Source organism: Sciurus carolinensis, chromosome 2 (assembly GCF_902686445.1).
Source record: "Sciurus carolinensis chromosome 2, mSciCar1.2, whole genome shotgun sequence".
NCBI lineage: Eukaryota > Metazoa > Chordata > Mammalia > Rodentia > Sciuridae > Sciurus > Sciurus carolinensis.
In genome coordinates, this window is record NC_062214.1 from 192,403,321 (window position 1) to 192,424,572 (window position 21,252).

Here is a 21,252-nt window from a genome sequence, read left to right on the forward strand (position 1 = left end):
ATACTGATTTTTAGGAAAGTAAAACAGTAGCTCAATGAAGAAAATAACAGATTGCTTGGCAATTAAATGTTTATCACCACTATGCAAAGGCAAACTCTTTTATGACAACATAACAATATGTAGAGGATTGTAGAAAAATAAATATTTATATACTTCTTATGTCCAATAGCAAGTTATTAAATACCTAAAATGATTTTAACTTGAGATACTGATATCTGGCAGCGGGATTTTGATGGAGCACTAAGGTAATAATTTATGTGTTATTTTCTCCCAAGTCTTCCCTTAGGGTTGATCTGATCTCTCAGTTTTTTCTTATTTACAGGTATGGGCAAAGTGTTTACCATTTGAAAGTTGGCATTTGAAAACTCCTTTTTTATGGGTTTGGTGTGCCTACTACCATTTGAATATTGCTTTGCTCTTTAAAGAAATGTTGAGTATATTTGCATAAAAGGGAAGTACTTTTTGGAAATATGAGCAAATAATAATAACCTGTATCATAGAATTATTATGTAAGCATGTAAAGAGCTCTTGATACCGCTTTAAAATTTAGATTTTATAGGTGTGCATTGTGATTAATATACTGTTGATTATTTTTTGATAATTTATTGATAACCTTTCTTCATTATCTGAAGTTATTTATTAAAATCTATTAACTTTTTTTTCATAAGGAAAAGGAAACTACTTTTAGAAGAAAAATATGCTTTCATGTTATTGACTGTTTTTACTTTTGTTAACTCTGTAAATCCTAATAGATCTCCTTGGAACTTTTAGACCCCAAACTATTAGAAAAAAGCTTGAAAATCAAATTTCTCACTTTAAAATCAGAAGCAGCCTATTAAAAGGTTTTCCTAAGCCTTTAACTTAAAAAGGAAATAGGGATTTTGAAATTGGATCATGAATCTCATTTTCTTTGGCAAATAGCTGGTCTCTTTTTTGGTAATTTTATTATAGAGTCTGTATATACATATACTTTTTTTTTTTTTTTCTTTCAAAAGTTTATCTTACTTGCATCTACTCCATTTTCGTGGTACACGGATGTGCTGAAAGCCAAATTCTGGATTGAAATGAAGAGGGTAAAGTGGAAGTCTTGAGTGGAATTTTTCTTTAAGTTGTAAACTACTGTTTGCACACGGTTTAAACATGCAGCATGCATTTATTGATTAGGACAGATTTCTTTGCTTTACTATTTATAGCTAGCTCCTATAGTGCTGTTTTCTAAACTGTTGCTGATTGAGAAGTAAAGATCTCTTCTACAGTGAGACTTGTCTAGAGCAACTCCTCCTTCCTTTGCAAATTCTTGTGGTTTGAGCCTACATGCTAGAGAAAATTTGTTTTCTGCAGGTTGACTGACTTTATACCTGAATAGGTCAGTCTGCTGCAGAGCCAACATCTGTGACCTTATAATTCCCTTGTGTCCTTGGGTGGTTCACAAGGCTGGAAATTTCCTGTTGGATCATCTCCTGCATGTATAAAGCTTCATTGAAGGCAGAAAAAAAATGCTTGCTAAATTGAACTATGAGGAGGTTTACTTCATTAGTTTATTTGTTTATTTTTTAAATACCCATGCTGACACGGGGCTATTTTTTGTAGCAAAAAGAAATTACTAACGGTTGAGATCAGTTTAGATAAGATCATGAAACTGCTTGATATCCATGCAACTGAAGTGAGTGACTAGTTAACTTTTTGTCTTTCATTTGTAAGGTGAAATACAGTCTGATGATACCAGTTTTTTAAAACTTTTTTTTTTTTTTTTTTTTTTTTTTTTGTGGTACTGGGGATCGAACTCAGGGCCTTGTGCTTGCGAGGCAAGCACTCTACCAGCTGAGCTATCTCCCCAGCCCCCCTTTAAAAAAAAAAAAACAACTCTTGCCACAAAACATTTTCTTCTAATAAATTGTAAATGCCCCCATCTAAAACAAATGAAAATAGTGTTCCACTGATGAAAAGATTGGCATTTCCCTAGAAAGGAAAAACTTTCTCCTCTGAGAAACTAGTACACTGTCTCTTTTTTACTAAGGTCTATAATTCAGTTGTCTCTTTTTTTGCTCTGGTTTCCCGGAGACTCAAAACTAAATATGGTGCTTAATACTATTAATTTTTGTAATTAGTGTATTTACTCCCTCTTTTCTTTTGTCATACTTCTTGGAAGTAAAAAGTATGTATGCTTTGTGTTTACCAAAGGTCTCTTTTTGAAAGGGGTAAGTTTAACCAAGTCAATATACATTTCTTCTAGGGTTAGTAGAAAATTTATATAAGAATAGATTAATAATGGAATGAAGCAAGGTTTCTGTTGAATTTTGCAACCATGTTCTATTATAGCAAAGTGTATTGGCAAACTAGAGTTAAGTAAGAAATTTGTTCACTTGGGGAAATGTATTCTTCCCAATAGCTAAAGAGTCTTATTTAAATTAGCCCAGAAATTTGGAATGGTGTAAGGCTGAAGAAGATACCAAGTATAACCCTGCCCTTAAAAAGTACAAAGCCAAAGATTTTCATGGTTGATTTAGAACTAAACACTTTTATTAGAATATACATTGCAGTAGTTATTGGATTTAGCGTGCACTCTTAATTCAACATTCAGTAGTCATCGTAGATTATCAGAATTATGTACCTGATCTAAGCTAGGTCTCTGGGCCTACCCAGGTCAATAACATGTGCTCCCATCCTTAAAGAATTCCTCCCTTTCCCATTTGGGCTAAGAATGGCTTAATTTACTGGAAAGAACACAGCAAGTTAAAAGAACACTAATACTTCCATTAGCTGTTTTCTTCTAGGGTTTTGACAAGTTGTTTACACAACTCAAAAGAAAGGGCTGTTGATTAGACTCTCTTGACTTTCGTCCCTAGGAATTTTTTGAGTAGATCTAGAGTATGGCCCTGCGGTTTGTATTTTATTTTTTTAGTTTCTGACAGTATATATTATCCCTATGAATGATATATGCATATCTTCTTTCCTTTTTCCTTATTTTACCTCCTAATTTTTAAATTTTGCTTTTTTTCAGTTATATTATGCTAATTGGCCCTTCTCAGTTTCTCTTCAAACTTATCAACCATTGTCAACTATATCCCTGCTGGTACTCAGCCTGGAGCAGGATACAAAGAGCTGAATAAGAGCAATGGCCTTCCATTGCAAATCAGTACCTTGCTGTTGTCCGTGGTGGACAGCTTCCCTTTCTCTTTGAGGTGATCACATTCATATAGTGTTTATACCACATACCCTGCAGTTTAAGTCAGATTTCTCCAAATATACCCTCTATCAGCTCTTTTGACAGGGTATATTAATAGAGATTAAGCATATTTGAATTGTGAAAAGTTAAATTGTTGATGCATGTCTGTTTTCTGATGGTTTGATTGTGGCTCTATATTTAAGTGGATTCAGTATTTACCAACAGTTATTTTCTATAGATCTAATATTGAGTTATTTTGAACCTCTTCTTATTTAACTGAAATTTATCAAGTACCTTTTTTTCCCTTAAAATTTTATGTGAGATTATTGCATATGTACAGAAAAGTGCACAAATGAGAGTGAAATGTGAGCTTTACAGAGTGAACATACACATTTAAACATCACCAATATCAAGCTATATATCCTTATCAAAACTAATTTTGCCATTTTAAAATAAATTCATAGTGATATCCTATAGCATGGGTTCTTTTGTCTTTTTATTTAGTTGTATGTTTGAATTTTCTTGCTTTTGCATGTAAGAAAAGTTTGGTTTTTGTGTTGTCTAATACTCCATTATGACTGTTACTAAAACTAGTACTGATACCCTCCTAGTACTGATAGATGTTAGAATTGTATCTAGTTTTGAGTAATTGCAATAATGCTGTTAGAAACATTGTTACGGTTTGAATGTGAGGTATTCCACAAAGCTGTTAATGCAGGATCATTCAGAGGTAAAATCATTAGATCATGAGAACTATAACCTAATCTGTCTGTCCTAGTTGGCTCATGGGGGTTGTGTTCTCAAAGTGTGCATCTTTCCTGCCCACCTGCCTGAGGACCTCATCCCCCACTTGCTTTCTGACTCCACCATGAGCTGTGCAGTTTTCTGCCTCACCTTGGGCCCAGAGCAGGTGAGTCAGCCATCTGGACTGAGACATGAGCCAGTAATAAACTTTTCCTTCCCTAAGTTGTTCTTATTGGGTATTTTGGTCAAGTGACACAAAAGCCAACTTAAAACAAACATTATTATAATTTATTTTGGGAAACATGTATATGTATTTCACATTGGGTGTATTTGTAGTGGATTACTGAGGCATAGGGTTTATTTATGTTCAGCTTTAGTGGATCCTGCCAAGCAGTTTTCCAAAGCCACTATCTCAGTTTATACTCCCATCAGCAGTTTTGTGAGGTTCCAGTTGCTCACTGACACAAGCTGTAGCATTATACTTCATTTTACCCATTTTAGTGAGTGTGTACTGATTTTTGTATGGTTTTAAGTTAATCTCATTGAAGAATATTGATTTTCGGGCACTTTTTCTTATGCTCACTGGCCTTTTTTATCCTTTTTTTGGTAAAATGCATTGCAATTCTTTTCCTCTTTAAAAATTTTTCTTTATTTGCCAAAGTCAGGTATGTTGTATGTATGCACTACATGTACAGTACCATCTTTTAGTATGTGGTTTATCTTTTTATTTTTTTAATATGGTACATTTTGATAAATAGAAGTTTTTCATTTTAATGACTTAGTTAATCAGTCTTTTTGTTTAGTGCTTTTTGTATTCTACTTAGTGGAAGTCTACCTTAAGATCATGAAGATAATTGTTATCTTCAGGAAATTTTATTCATCACATTTAGGTCTGTAATTTAACAGAAATTGATTTTTATGCATAGTATGAGTTAATGTACATCTCTTCCATCCCCCAGCCTGCACCACTTATCCAAAAGACCACTGCAATGGGCTCTCAGGTGGCTGTAGGTGTTGGGTTTACTTCTGGATGCCCTCTTCTGTACGTGAGCCTACTTATTGTGTTTTTGTAGTAGTACTGTTGCTTGTTTGAACTGCTGTCTTCATGATTACATCTGCTGGTGTAAGTCCTCTAACTTCGTTGTTCTTCTCTAAGATCATCTTTGCCATTCTCGGTCCCTTTGCATTTACAGATGAATTTTAGGATCAGATTATGACCATAGATCAAATTTGGGAAGAACTGTCATCTTTATAATATTATTTTGGGTGTGTATGTGTGAAAGTGTGTGTGTGCTCACACAGAACTGGGGATGGAACCCAGGGGTGTTTTACTGCTAAGCCACATCCTCAAGCCCTTTTCATTTTTTGAGACAGGGTCTTGCTGAGTAGCCTAGGCTGGTCTTTAACTTGTGGTCCTCCTGCCTCAGCCTCCTGAGTGGGTGAGAGCACAGGCATGTACTTCCCCATCCAGCAGTAATGCTCTCTTCTGTAAATGTGGATGACCCGCATCTTTATTTAGATGTTTTTTCATTTATAGTTTTCTGTGTTTGTAGGCATCATATGCATTGTCCCATCTCTGTTTTCTTCTAACAGCTTAATTGTTTCTTCTGAGTTTCTGGGATTATTTCAAGGCTTTCCTTCGTGTCATTCCATGCCGCCGTGTTCGCTGTTCTTCCTGTTTCCAACATGTGGGTACTGAGATGATGATGTTGTTTTTTCCACTCTGCAGTTTCCTGTTATCCCTCTGTTTTCCTTTTTTAATAAGTCATTTCCTCATTCTTTAAATATATATTTTTTAGCTTTTGGTGCATTTTATAAACTTTTCTTCCTTTTGGAGGGTGACATTTTCTTTCATAGTGGAGTCTTCAGTAGACGTTTGCATGTTAGAGGTACTTCTTTTTGTCCTTTGGTGCTCTGACTTCCTTGGCATGCTTTTTCTCTTGATCTTATTCATATTAAGCAGGCATAGTTTTATCTGGATTTGCCAGGTTATCGTATTTGTTAATCTTTGACTTTCCCATCTTATGAGACTTTTTTTTTTCCCTCACAGTTTAGATTTGAGGGCTCAGTATTCTTAGTGTGTTTTATTTGCCTAAGGGTGTGTGTTTGAGGAGGATCCTGTTGAGCCGTAGCCAAACTGTTTGGTCCGCCCACCCCTAGTTGCTTCCATTCTCTTCCTAGCTAGAAGAGGCAAAATTTTGAGACATTTTTAGTGATACACAGCAAAAGCCTTTATTGACCATATCTTCTCATGGCTTTAGTTCTCTTTTTCTTTTTCTTTTTGTTACCTGATGATTCCCTGATGATTGTTGAAGATGATTAGCCTACAGTTTCAATTATTTTGCCTTCTTTAGCCAGGCTTCTTTCCAGTGAGGGAGGAAGCAGAATCTCAGGTCTTGGCTCTTGGTGGGTCTGTGGGAGTAGGGAGCATCTCCTTATTTCAGGGAGCTTTTCAAAAAGTCTTGTTTTCCAAGCTGGCTGACTTTTGCCTTCTAATTGAGAGTCAGTGGTGGACAATTTGAGAATGGTGTTCACTCACACTGTTTCCCATACTTCCTGGAAGGCTCTGGCAAACTACCTGCATCACCTTCAAAAAGGTTGTGGTGTGGATCTCTGCCACTTATGCTTGTAGCTGAAATATTTCCGAAATATTTAGTGTTTATTTTGGGCGCATTCTTCAGGTTTTAGGTGGGAGGAAGCTGTGAAATCTTATCCCCCAAATGTCCCTACTCATATTTTTAACACATTTTAACTTGTGTGTGAACATTTAGAGTTAATTAGAATGTGTATCTTTTTCCCACAAGAGTGAATTCTCTTATCTCCTCACAAACCATCTCTCATATTAAAGTTGTCTGAGATTTTAGTTCGTTTTTTTCTTTTGTACACCCTGTATCATTAGTTAATGAGTCTAACGATATTTTTATTACCATCTTTCTTCTTGTTATGTCCCTTCCCTTGGATTCAGTTTTCAAAGTCTGTGTTTAGGTAAGGTTTTTAAAAGAACTTTTGAGTGGTAAACTTTTTGAATCCTGTCTGTATTTTGTTCTAGTTGAGTTATTTGACCGTGTAGAAAGTTCTTAATTTGAAGAAATTACTTTGTGTATTCTAGCATCCAGTTTTGTTGTTTTTGTTTCTTACTTAATTGCTGCTGTTTCTAGTGTTGAAACTCTTTGTTTTCTGTCTCAACGTTCTGCATTTTACCACAGTAAGTGTGTGTTGTATTTTGTTTTTAAAGTTATCTTTCCTGATACCTGGTGGACCCTTCATGTCTAAACAGTTAATACCCGTCTTTAACTCTTAATAAACTTGAACTTGGCATATATTCGTGTGCTTCCTTTTCTTTCATCTCCCTTCTGCTTCCCAGGACCTCCTGCTGGAGGAGCCTGGGAACTCTAGAAGCTAGCTCTTTTCTCCACATCTCTCTTCTACAGATTTTTCTTTTCTGTCCTTAACATTGTTCTGGGTGGGTCTGTGGGCTTCCTTTAGCTCACTCATTTCATCCATTCCGTTTTCAGTCATATGTTGTTTTCCTTTGCGGTATCGAAGCTCTGTCCTGTGTCCTCAAGAATGCTAGGCAAGCACTCTACCACTGAGCTACATTCCCAACTTCTCTTTCAGTCATGTTTTAAGGAAACTTATTTTCTTTGCATGTCAGCTTATTGTTCCATTGGTGTAATGGTCTAAGTCTCTTTTGAGAATAGCAATTGTAAACCTTTTATATTGCCTCTTGGCATAGGGATTAGTTCTTCTCTTTGAATTCAGTATCTTTTTTGATTTTTTTGAATTCCCTGAGATTTTGTCAATCTGTTGTTTGTTCATATTTGTTCATAGTTTTAGTACTGCATTCTTCTGCCCAAATTGGAATGCCTGTTAACCTGTAAGTTTAATGTAGTTTTCATTACAGATGACTGTTGCTAGCCACTTCAGGGGATGAGAGACTTGTGGCCAGGCAGTTTGTGTTCTGAGTGTTAGGTCTCCCTGCTTTTCTTGTTTCTTGGTCTAGCCTGGGAGTGCCTTTACAAGAACCTCAGGTTATTCCAAGGCAGACCTTTGCAAGGCAGTGGGTGTCACCTGGGGTTGCATATTAGGGCTTTTAACTATCTGGGAGCTTTTAAATATCCCACTTACTACCTGACCTGCACTACCCAGATCAATCAATCAAAATCTAAGGATGGGACCCCAGCCTTAGGAAGTTTTAAAAGTTTCCTGTGTGACATTTCCATTGTGTGGACAAGCACTGCAAATCAAAATCTGAGAGTCTGTATTCTACCTCCTATGTAAGCAGTTCTTCTGTAAAGTGCATAGCAGATGTTGGCCATTTAATAGTAGCACTTATCAGCCTCGTGGACCACTTTTTCTGTGAAAGTGATGATATACACACGCCTGTTTTGATCTTTGTGTATGTAAGTATCTTGCTATAAGAGATACAGAAAGAAATTGGTATCATACAAATGCATTGAATTTTTCCCAGGGGGAATTTATTTTGAAGTAATGAAGGGAATACCTATAAGATGTGCTCAATATAAGGTGAATCCATGTTTCTTTGATACTATGACCAGTTCTTAGGAAACGTTAAATGTTTCTGTGCTTTTATTTTTAATAAGGGATGAATTTTAAGTGTGTGTGTGTGTGTGTGTGTGTGTGTGTGTGTGTGTGTAGATAATGTTTTCCATCTTGCTTGTATTGTTATGAGGATTAGAAGAGATGTCCTAAGTGCTTAGAGCAATGGCAGACACTGAACAGGTGATTAGTAAATGTTAACTATATTATTACTGTGGTACTATTATTTCACCCATGATTTAAGTTTTCTCATCTTTCTGGTTTCTTGATGATAAGAAAATAACACATGGAGTGTTTTCACTTGAATCTCTTAACACCATCTTTAGAACTAAATTTGTATGTCTTCAAAGGTCCAGTTTATGAAGTATGTATCAGGCACATGTGAATGAAGCCCAGCTTACCTTTTGCTTGGTGACCATATGTTTTATATAGATCATTTTAGATAGTAAATGAGTATGAATTGGTAAGATTGATTTTGCAGTGAAAGACAAGATGGTGATTACTGTGAAATAGACTCTTAAAATTTAGCTCCATCTTACTTAAGTTAAAAGTATGTGTCAAATTCAGTGAGTTTCCCCTAAAGCTGTTGATTGTTAAAGGATACTAGCAGCTGACAAAATACAGGGGGCTCCTGACCATCAGATTTTCTGTCTGCAATCTTCTGCCTGTGTGTTTAAGGATTAGGAGTTGGGGAGAGGTGGGTTTATTGAAGGAAGACCAGGCAGTCTTTTTAATAGTAATTCTAATATAACCTTATGTTTTGTAAGAATCTTATTCACAAATGACTTGAGATCATTTAAATTCCCCACTACCATATACTATTTTAGTTTCCCTTGAAGTATTTTCCTATATAAATATTATCCTCCTTGGTTTAGCTATCAACATCTTGTGTTTTTAATTCTTATTTTGGGAATTCTTCAGAGGACTTGGTACTGGTAACTGTAGGTTATTACTGAACATTTGCGTAGTACTCTATACTGTGAGGACTTAATTATTATGTGTATTCTTAAAATATACTTAGGTATTTATGTGTCAGACATTATGCTAAGCTTAGCAAGGGTTATATTTCCTTTGTAGCTTCCATGTGAGGTACACCTGTTCCAAATGATGAAGCTAAAACTCAGAAGAGGCCAGGTGACTTAGCCCAGGGTCATACAATGTTACTCTCTACATTCATATTTGTTCTATAGCACTGTTTTTTTTTGGTTGTTTGTTTTTGGTCATAGAAGCTCAAGGTACTTAAACCCCCCCACCCCCCCACACCAGTCTCTCCAAGTACTTGGTTTTAAGCATAAAATCTTAAAGGTAATGAGGACATAGCTAACTAGCCATTTGCCTTTCTCCATAAGTTGTCCTTAAAACATCTTAACTTTACTCAAAGTTTTTGACATCAGTGGTGTGATGAATGAAGAAATGTTCTGTTGATTCTGACATAGTAGAAGATAGACTTACAAATTAATCTTCTAGAGCTTGATTTATTGAATCTCTGGAAACAGCTACAAGTTTGCTCATGTTGAAGTTGCATGGTCCTCATGATTTGAAAAGGCCGTTTTTGCCAAGAAGTTGAATTTACTGTTTTCAGAAGTGCTGCTGATCTTTCTAGGTTGCAGGTGCTATTATATGAAATTTTGAAGAGAGTACATTCTCCTGCCTGGCTCACTCCTGTAGGTCATGCATTTTCTCAGCTTGTGTTAACACCGGAACAAGTGTCAGAGACTCTAAAGCAGCTTTCTCTGGTTCCTCAGTTGGCCAAGCTAGAGGACACAGGTCGGTCTTAAGAGAAGAGGTTAAGAGAAGAAGTTATGACTGAGTGTGAAAGCAGTGCTTCTACTAACCAGTATGTTGTCCATGAGGGACAGCCACCCACATGTCTTCTCATTCACTTGTTCTGACAGACTTTACAAATGCATTTGTATTTTTAGCTGCACTCATAACACTTAGTGGTAATTTTTGGTGCACAATTTTCAGATAATTATAGTAAATTCTTCATGGTATTGAAGAGCGAGATAGCTTGAGCTAATAAAGAACATTGATATTCTAAACTTTGAAGTTCAAGTATTTTTATTACTTCAAGTACTAAACTCTTTCCCCTGGACCTGTTAATAGTTAGCACAGTACTTGAGTTACATTTTCTTTTCCCACCTCCAATGTAGATAACTAGAAGTGTTGACAGGAAGAAGATTTAAATGTAAGTAAACAACAAATGAAACAAAATCAAGGGTTGACTGTGAAGCCATGTATTGGTTCATTTACATATGGATTGATCACAGAGTGAAATTTTATGTAAGTTGGATTACATTGTACTCTTTGCCTCTGTTCAGAAGGTCAGTACTATTTTGGAAGAAAATCCTAATATTACAGTCTTCATCCTTGAGCTCACTTTCAAAATAGCAAAACACTTCAATGCTTTCTAGCATAATATGTTTATTCTTTAAATTTACATGTCCTTTATAAGCCACTTATTTTCTAACCTGCCTACCATCTTTTTATTTCTTATAATTATATTTGACCTTTTCATGCATTTTCTTACAATATATCTGTAATTTTTAATGTTCATTCCAATAATAACAGTTTTTGTGAAATTCAGGGTAAGATATTGAAATCATCTCTTTATTAAAACACTAGTTGACTAGTTGCTCTGTGGGTACAGATCCATAGTTACTTATGGGTCAAACATTGTGCTGAGCTCAGCAAGGGTTAGAAAAATGAGGAAAACATTTGCCCTGGAAGAGCCATACAGAGAAGGAAGAAAATACAGAGGGGTGTGAAGATCATCTCCAGAAAGTACACACATCTGTGCACTATAACTTTTTGGAAAAATGCATTAAAGTAACAACGAGAAACTATTGCTTCATACTAAAAAGTCACATAGGGAGGCAGCATAGTTCTGTAGAAAGGATAGGGAGCTCTGAGTTCTAGTCTTTTTGCCACCACCAAGAAACTGAGCAGATTCCTCTTGGCTTTCTTCTTTCCCCATTGTCAGTTTTTCCTGTGTGTCTAGTGGGCTTTAACTAAATCCTCTAGTTGTAAACACTGTGATGTAAAACATGAATTTGCTTTCCCTTCGTTGAAAGTATATCCTGTTTTTTCATTGTTTTCAGATACTTTTGAGTAATGAATAGCCCATTTTAGTTGTTATTAAGGAATATAGTAGTAATTTGTAAATTGTATTTATTTGCATGATGACTTCAAGTGGCCTTAATCAAATAAGATTAAGCGATGAGAGCAGTCACATCATTTGTATTCAGAGTTCTTTAACACATGTGCAGTACCAAACCTTTAAAAACATCAATTCTCTTTTTAAAATAAACATGTATGACTTTTATAATAAGGGAAGGGAATCCCAACACCACCACCAGGGCACTCCGTCTCTTTTGGATGTAGCTGTGGGTCCTGGAGACTGCATCTGGAGCATCTGGAGATGATCTTTTGGTGCTTGACTTGTGAAGCAGAGAATTGGTCTGTGGTTTTCCCTTAAAGATTTTTGGTCTCTTTTCCATTGAAACAGCTTTATTAGTCTCCAGTCAGTGTTGAGACCATCAGTACATTATAGTCCAGATTCATTTAGCTGATTTCTCTTCCTGTTTCTAAATGGGAAGTGAGAAGCTTCCAATTAACTAAATTTTAGCTTAGAATATCTGTATACTCAGACATTTAATGCATAATATGTATGATAATATACTTTGAAATAAACCTAATTTTTAAAGATATGGTTCCCCAAATACTCTATTCTGAGTGTATTTTGTAAGCAATTCTTCTGTATCATATAATATTTTGGTTTCATTTGTAAATGCAAGTAAAAGTACCTGTGAGGCCTGGTGTAGAATGACAGAATCAGAGATTGGCATAGTCACTTTGTGAAGCCGTTCTTCTGTTTGAAGGGAACAACATTGTATACCACCTGAAGCCTAAGCACGATGACACATCATAAAAGGAGGCATTTGGAGATACTCAGAAGAAAGCTGGCAGCAGATTCTTTGGAATTTTACTCATTGCCTTACAAAATGAATAACATACTTAAATACTATTAAACTTAGAACTTTGTTTTGCCTGCTCAGTTGGTCTTTTGACCATTAGCCCTTACTATTGCAACTACATATGTTGTCAAAAAACTTGGGCAGGAGATACCTGGCCAAAATGTAGATTCATTCTTGAAGCACAGGTGTTCCTTTTGTTAGTTGAATACTGTCTGATTTTCATTCCTATGTAATTTACCTGTGCATGGAGATTAAGAAAGCTCCTTTTTATTAAATAGGCTTGAAAATAAGATGAATGCTCTCGGTTCTTGGGTAGAAAATATTGGATAGCTCCCTTTATAATGAGCATTTAAAAATCTACCCTCCCCAAACTGGAAAATGCATTCTCTCCTGTGTGGAAAGCAATATAGTACTGCAATATTCCTCCTTAATTTTGGTCTGAACGAACAAAAGTGTCTGTGTTTATTCCTGCCTAATGCATCACAAATCTGCTGACATGCTAACCTTGGAGTCTTGGCTGGCGTTAATCAGGCCTGTGCACCGGCAGGCAGGATGCACCTAATGCACTCCATCAGTGCAGCTTGCATATGGAAGTTCTCACGGGGGAGCTGCCCTGTGCCAGCCGAGGGTTACCTGCCCACTGCAGTTATTGTATGTAATTATCGAACCAATCTGTTCAGCCCAGCAGGGTTTAGATGGTAATCATGAAGCAACACTTTGGAAAAGAAAGATGTAAGGCACTCTCCCCTTCTCTCATCAGTTATGTGAAGTTATAGCCACTCTTACAGCTATTTTTGAGAAGCAATACGTCCATATAGAAATCTGCAGAATGAATGCCTTTTAAAATTTAAAGACTTAGTCAAGTTGTTTTTGTATCTGTGAAGAATTTTCTTTAGGACACGGTGGGTATCTCTGAGTTCTAATCTTTTTCCACAGCCACCTTAAGCATGTTTTGAAACAGTGGGATTAATTGTAATACCTAGGTAATAACCATTCTGACCATTTGAGGGATTTAAGATGATGTAGCTTGAATAGAGTTTGGCTTCCTCAAGTAGTTCTCTGTGGAAAAGAACCTACTGTTGCCATTAAGAGAAAGAACAATGTGCTGTCAGCAGGTATTATCTTCTTTTATAGCAATACAGAAAATGGCCCGCAGCAAGGGATGCTCTGAGACGGAGCCTAACTTCATATTAATTGTTAGGAAATATAAGTGAGGGCATTCTGTTGTATTGTGATTCTGTGAAATCTGCGACTTATCAGATGGTTTCCTAAATGGTACAAACTTATTTTAGGTAACCTAGAGAAACTTTGAATTAAAATTCGGATTTTTACACATTTAAATTTGAAACTACATGGGATAAAGTTATAAAAAATACAAAGATTTTATACTCAGTGACAGATGTCCCTTGTTAATTATATAGAGAGATATTAAGTAATTTAAAAACTTGACATAGGACTGGACTAGTTAAACACATTTTAATGATAGAATGTAGTAAGAGGAAATTGGATGAACATTTGGGAAGAATGGATGGTGACACTCCTGGGTAACACTCAACTTGGAAGGCGTCTAGGAGGAGGAAAGGCCTGAAAGGAGAATGGAGAGTACAGTGGTTTTTTAGAGTTTAGGACTAAAACTTTATACTTTTAAGGTTGTTCATTCACAGTAAAGGGTAGGGCCTTCTTTCTTAAACTTTTAGTAAAAAGTGCTCTAAAAAAGAAGAATTTATTAGAAGTTTGTCTTTATTGGTTCATGAATAGAATTTTATCACCAGTGTTACGTTGTGTAACCACCGACATAATGTGGTGAGGTAAGGTATGTATTCTTCCATTTTTCAAGTAGATACCCTTCCCTTCCAGCCCCCACCCCCACCACAGCATGAATATCTGATCTAAGTGGTGACAGCAAGTTTGTAAAACGTTTCGTTTTGGAAGAGAGCTTCTTTGATCAACCTTATGGTCAAAACATAGCTTTTAATCCGAACTCTATGAACTATGAAAACTTAGAGGTGAATAGAACAAGAATGTCCACCATCCCGACTGACTGTGTAGTTGGAAGCTCTCTCACTCCCATTTTGTTCCATTTTCCATTCCTTCCGTTAGGTAACCACTACCCTGAACTTATGAAGAGTCTTCCCATGTGTTTTGCCAGTGTCACCTGATAAACTTTCATGTACATACTCATCTGTGGTAGGTTTGTATATTTACTGGTTTGATCATCAGACTGCATTTCTCTCTCTATTTTTATATGTTAGAAGAGAAAGAAAGAAATGGAGGAAAGCACAGAATCTAGTGTTGAAGATATGGAAGATGTGGAGTGCTCAAATATACAGACAGAGGAGGCCACACAAACCCGTAAGTTGAACAGTTTTGCATACCTTCAATATTAGGCACCCACTGCGTTTCCTTCCACTAGATGAAAGGTTAATCATTTGGTTTTATAACAGTTTTATTTTACTATAAAATATAGAAATCTGATATTTGCATAGCACATATCACAGTGTCTTCTGTGCACACATCATCTTATTTACTCTTCATTGGTCATGAAGGTGGGACTGGGAGCTATCCTTATTTTGCCGATTTGGAGCCAAAGACATGGAGCAATTAAACGACAGAGCAGTTGTGAAAGGCATGAGTTGGAGACCAGAACTCTTGGCTCTCTGACCAATAACTTCCACTCCCTCCCACTGATCCACATAACTGGAGAGGATAGTGAAGGTCAGGAGTCAGTGCTGGCTTACCACCCCTGAGACTTCTTGCTGAGTTGCCTGGCTAGCCCCCGTGAAGCCTGCCAACTCTCTCTTAGGAGGCAAGGAAGAAGCACATCGTCACCTTTCAAAGCACTTGAAGCAAAAGGCAAGGTCTAAAGTCATTTCTTAGATGACTGATAAACTGGGCTAAAGGCACTTCTGATAATGGAAACTTAGAGAAATGACATTCACAGAGGCAGCAGCTATGGGTGGACTTTGTCTCTTATGTTCAGTCAGTGTGCTCCAGGTTTCAGGAGAGATGTTTGCCTGAGTCAGGGAGAAGAGAGTTATGCCCACAAAAACTTTTCCAAGATTTCTCTCCTGTCTCACTACCTTTTGTTTATTATTTTGTTGGTCCTGGGTATTTCTTGATTTCTAATGCAAAGGCTTATTTTTGGTAAAAAAATTTGTTACCATGTAAATGCCCCATTGAGTCAAGGCAGTTGATGGATTTTACCTTCCCATTGACAGTTTCCCTGGTGTCTGTGTATGGAAAGCAAAGTATTCAACTTTCAGAGTCATCTTTGTCCTGATTTTTTTTTTTTAACATTTTCTTCATTATATGGTGTGCATATAGCATATCTGTATTTGCTGAGAACCATGAGGGATCTGAGGAGGTGTGTACAACTTCACTCTGGAGGCTATAAAGGTTTTGAAGTAGTCCCTTTTTTCTTGCTATTCGCTACTGTTTTCCCTCCTCCTCCCCTGTCTTGTTCATTTTGTTACTAGGAAGTGAGGCGTCCCAAGGAGCAATATGGAAGCCTGTCTCAGCCAGAGGCTAGAAGCAGCAGCTATGACAGTGAGTGGGAACAAAGTTAAGGAGCATCGATAAAGATGGAGTGATATGCTTACTTTTAAAATTCCTTACATTTTAAAACTGGTGGTTTTGGTTTAGGAAAGGTGCGTTGTTCTAGTTAAGGCTGCTGCCTTCTTAAGTCTCAGGCCGAGTCACAGCTGTGCGTGGGAAGACTCAGGCTCTCTTAACCGCCTGCAGGCCATTGTTACCTGAACTTCGTTTAATGAGCACCAGAGGTATTTGTTTTGATAGATAAGTGATTTTAAATTCTAGTATAACTATGAAAAATGTTTTTAGTGCTTGAAATTTTACTGTAAGGATTTCACACTCATGGTTTTTCTAATAAGAAAATAATATATTAATATTTTTATGTTATTAATGAGAAAAGAGTAGATTCATAGATAATTTAAAGAGAGCAGTTCAGATTTTGTGCTGTAACTTAAGATGATAAAAAATGATCAAATTCCCCCTTATTCATATAAGCTCTGAATTGCTTTATTTAAATGTTTTTTTATTTTCCCATTGTAATTCATTTTTCCCCTAAAGTGCAAGGCTAGTTAAGATATTTTACTGTAAAAATATTCATTTAAGAGAAATATTATCTGGAATGGTAAAATGTTACTGCTTTTGAGCAAAAATAAAAAGAGAAGCCACAGACTCATATAAATAAATAAGTGTGTGTGTGTGTGTGTGTGTGTGTTCGTTCTCAGTTTAAAGTAACTTGAAGGAGTAAGTCTGAATTTTTAGAAATTTTTAAAGTAATAAATAATACAATTCAGTGAATTTTGTGTTTTAGGGCTGTAAGATTTTGTGTCGTGTTTCAAGAATAGTTACCTCTAACAGCAGCTTTAGAAATGTCAGTTTCTTCATTAACAATTTTATTTTCAAACACAATTTATGGTTTACAATATGGTAAGAGATTTTTCTCACTGTGTGATCTTTCAGAATGCTGTGCCTAGCAAAATGGGAGCAACTTTCCTTTAATATCTATTTAGACCATTTTAAAAACATGTATAATTTTCTTGATACACCTAAGCTCATTTTGAATAGCTGGGGGTCCATTGTGTAAGAACGCATTCTGAAAGCTTTCCACACGGGCATTGTGGGGGCTTTCTCAGAGAAAGAGAGGGGTGTTGGGGTGGTTTTCAAGAAGAACAGAGGCCTCTAATCCTTTTATTTTTATGCAAGGCATAATTTTTACCAATTGAGAAAATTTGGTTATTTGCTGCAAGTAATTTCCCCCCTTACAAAATGATAAACCTTAAAAAAAGAGTGCATATTCTGGCATTTCAAAACCATGCCAATATTTTAGAATTGTACTAAAAATTAGTTAATGTAGGCATGATATTTATGACTAGTATACTATGTCCCTCCTGTTCATAAATGGAGACTTCTCTTGTTGGTGTTACTTTTGAATTATCATGGATTTTTATCCATTACTGAGGTTTTTCAGGAAGGGATGACTGGTCAAGAAATAGATGTTTTTAAAGGCACCCTGCAAAGAAGTTCCCTGCTTCTTTTTTTGCTATCTGCATTATAAAATTATAGAAGAGTATTCCAAACTTATACATGTTACTTTTCAAGTACTAGATTTTACACAGGTCTTATGATATGTTGTTAGTAATAGTGTATTATGAAAATGATTAATTTTTAAATTAAAGAGACAAGAACACAGACTTTTCTACAACAATCAGAATTGATTATTAGGGAAAATGTTGAATTAATAATACAGCAGAGTCTCCAAGGTACTTCATACTAATTACATAATAAATTTGGGGAGGCAATAGCATTTTGAGTTGCAGGGAGAACTTTAGACGGAAGCAGGTAAGCAGCAATATTTAAGAGCAAAATGTCAAATTAGGGCATTAATGAGAATACTGCTGTTTGAATATAGCTGTACCATTGTTCTTTATAACATGCCCATAGATTTAAAATTTATGGAAAGGGAGGTGCTATTATAGTATTGATTAATCAGTTGACCTTGATTTTGTGATATCCCACTTTGTCAATCTCATAACCAGAACACTTCCAATTTTCGATGTAGAATTAACTTCAAAATTCTTGAAATACAAATCTAAAAATCTGTAGTATAATTTTAATAGAAGACTGTATCACAAAAATTTAAGAAAAAAAAACTAAAGTTTTTAAATCAAACTATTATGAGTGTCAGGAAAAAAATAATTCATATAAATATAAAGCTTGCTATAATTGGAATGTATGGTAATTGAAGAGAAACTATAACTTGGAAAAGTAACAAATGTTACTTTTTAAATTGATCTTCCAGTTAAGTAAGTTAATAAACCCATAGTAAGAAAACCTTTAGAAATAATTATTATACATATATGGTAGAAATTTTGTCCCAGACTAGAATATGTTGTGTCTTTTTCAGAAAAGAAATGCAGATCTCTTTGCTGCTTAAAGCATTCACTGATGAATCAGGGACTGCCAGGCTGTGCCTCGCTCTGGTGCCACTGCTGTGTCCTGGCAGGGGGAAGCAGGAGGCATGGGAGGGAAATGGCGGCACGAGGCAATGTGGTCAGGCTGTAGCACAGCCTCCTGATGCCGCTCTCCGGCTGGGATGGAGGGCATGGTGGCTGGAGATTGTTACAGGAGACTTAGACCAGCACTGAACTCAGTGCTTGTCTAGGAGACCCCTTGACTGGGCTGTGTGATTCCCAGTGGGAAAGGTTTTTATTCTAACCTAGTCTGGTGCTTGAAGACACAGGTAAAGATTTAAAACCCAAAGTCCCTGCTTTCCTGCCATGCCTCTTTACTTACGCCTAGGCAGTGGGTATTTGTTGCTGTAGTTTACATTTTAAATTTTGGGGAGAAATATTTCAGTACTGGTGTTAAGTTGGATATGTTTTTATCAGTAGAAGAGTTCTTATGTGAGTAGACTTTGTTAGCATATTTTTGATATATTTAAAGAATTGACATAATTTCCTAAAATTTTCATGATGTTATGAATTGTACCTTCTGTGGAGATTTCATCTAGAAACCGTCAGTTGATTAGATTTTAGAATATTAATAGCAGTGGGTAGAGAAGTATTTGTATGTCTGTTCTTTACCATACATAAATTAGTGATTTGAATTTCTCTGATTTCTCTTCAAGGTTCAAGAACCAGAAAGAAAGTCCAGAAGTAAATTGAATGCACTGGACCAGCTTTTCTTCTTTTCATTTGACTTTTTCTCCTTTTCTGTTTTAAGTTTTATTTTCATGTGAGGGTTGAGGGGTGGGAATAATAATTAAATACCTATGTCTTTGAAAAACAAACTTTTTTAATTAAAATGAACTCTTTGTGCAATTTATTAAAGACTAATTTATGAAATTCCAAAATCTTCAGGTTATACTCTTTAAGCTATCCCAGTCTGTGTGTGTATGATGTTCTGTAGTACATGAAAGAAAATGCATTTTTCTGATCATCATGCATTTCCCAAAGTGGACGGGAATGTTTGTCAGAGTTTTCATTTTTAAGGAAAACTTAAATTAAAGGTCTCATTTGCTTGGTATAAATATACAGATTTTTGTGGTGGTAAGGTTTGGTTTTATTGGTTTTGTTGTTCTCCATAAGTGTTTATTGAGCACCTGCTGTATGAGACAGGAGGTGCACACAAGGGCAAGGAATATAAAAATGTGCAGTAGGCACAGTGTATTATGAGAGAGAAAATGGCGCATATTTGGAAATTATAGAAGAATGGTGTGAGTATGCAAACCGCCTGACAAAACAGGTGGTAAATGATCACGTGTGGGCCCTGTCACAGATCGTGTAGAGCCTGGCTGCCTTAAGGAAGTCCTGTGTACCAGATAGGTTCATTCACAGGGGATGATTTTCTTACAAGTTTTATTTTTGTAGCAAATGATATTTGTACATTAAACCAATCACTGTAAAGTTTCAGTGATTAGAGATTTTAAGGTGTAGAATATTGTCTTGGGAACAAACCCTCAGAATTTTAACATTTTTGAGCAATTCCAAGGTAATTTCTCAAAATTTACTTTGTTAGAAAATTGGGATTGGACCTGTTTTCTAGTGAGTGGAACACCTTATCTTTGGCAGCATGCAGTGTTTTTAAGTAGTGTGTGGACAGTCATTTAAATGTTAAAAGATTCCTGGCCCATTAAGATGTTGATTTTTTTCTACAGCTTAGGACTAGAACCTAAAGTAGATATTTGAGTTTTTAAAAAGTGAATTGATGTGGAAACATCAAATCTGTAATGATACAGGTGGGGTGTGGCATACCAAGAATTGTCAAGGTTGTACCAAGTTTGAGAAACTGAACCAACACTAAGACTGTAACTTGGTTCTCCAGCGTGGACGTTCAGTTGTCATGTGACGTATTTGCCACTCTAATGGCAGATATTCTAAAATGCAAAACAGATCTGCACATTTTTTTCAGATCAATTTTTTAATGCTTCCCAAAGTTAGTTATGTGTCCTTACGGAAGAGAGAATTAAATTTTGGGCAGGGAGTCCTGCTTTCTGTGGAATGTTGGATTTTAGTACTGTTCAGTGTTAGGGGCCCAAGTTTATTTGTAACACCTAAATCAACTCTCAAGTTCTGTTTTAAACACATTGATGCTTAAAATAGGATAAAATGTGTGTGATGTGTTTTTGTATATATGCCTTAGCCGCCTTCTTCTTTTTTTTTTTTTTTTTTTCAGAACACAAAAACAGCAAAACGTGTTGGTTAAATATTAAGAAAACAAATATTTCATCACATATTGTTTTAAACAAGTGCTGACATTTTCTCGAATGTTACTGTATTGGCAGGGCTACAGAAGTTAATGCAAAACGACTACCCCTGCTAGCCAGTTGGATCTGTCAGCCGTAGCCCTGTGCTGCTCCTCTTTCATTCCCACCTGCACTGCTTTTCCTTCACCCTGTGTTTTTAAGATGTGGTCAGGCAACTTACTTGGTGTTCAACGTTGTGCTTTTTTTTCCTTGCCCTTTCAGTTCTGTAATTATTATTATTAATTATTATTATTATTATTCCTCCTGCTCCTCCTCCATTGTTTTTATTTTCTTTCCAGTCTGAACAGAGTGGATATGCTATCTTCGTTCATCCTCAAAGTTCAGCCTCTGTCCTCTAACCTATTGTGACTGTGTCGTGTCCTGGACTTCTCTGCCATTGTCTTGTCTCCTTAGTGAGCTGAGGTTTTCTAGTCTGTTGAGGGTCAACACCTGTTCCAGACTCTTGTCTTTCACACAGTAGGATTTATGTGTACTCTGTATTTTAGAAAGCAACTGATAAATCTTTGGTAACT

General features: G+C 36.1%; 1 protein-coding gene across 2 annotated transcripts in view; it reads left to right on the top strand.

Annotated features, from left to right (window-relative positions):
- Vrk1 (VRK serine/threonine kinase 1) overlaps positions 1 to 19,299 on the top strand; it is a 78,500-nt gene extending 59,201 nt beyond the window's left edge. The window contains exons 12-14 of one of the 2 annotated variants that reach the window (XM_047542011.1): positions 14,700 to 14,799; positions 15,924 to 15,993; positions 19,103 to 19,299. In XM_047542011.1, the coding sequence (XP_047397967.1) occupies positions 14,700 to 14,799; positions 15,924 to 15,976 (153 nt within the window). In that variant the 3' untranslated portion in view covers positions 15,977 to 15,993; positions 19,103 to 19,299. The remainder of the gene's footprint in view (positions 1 to 14,699; positions 14,800 to 15,923; positions 15,994 to 19,102) is intronic. The other variant, XM_047542012.1, reaches the window with a different exon arrangement.
- The last annotated feature ends 1,953 nt before the right edge of the window (positions 19,300 to 21,252 follow it).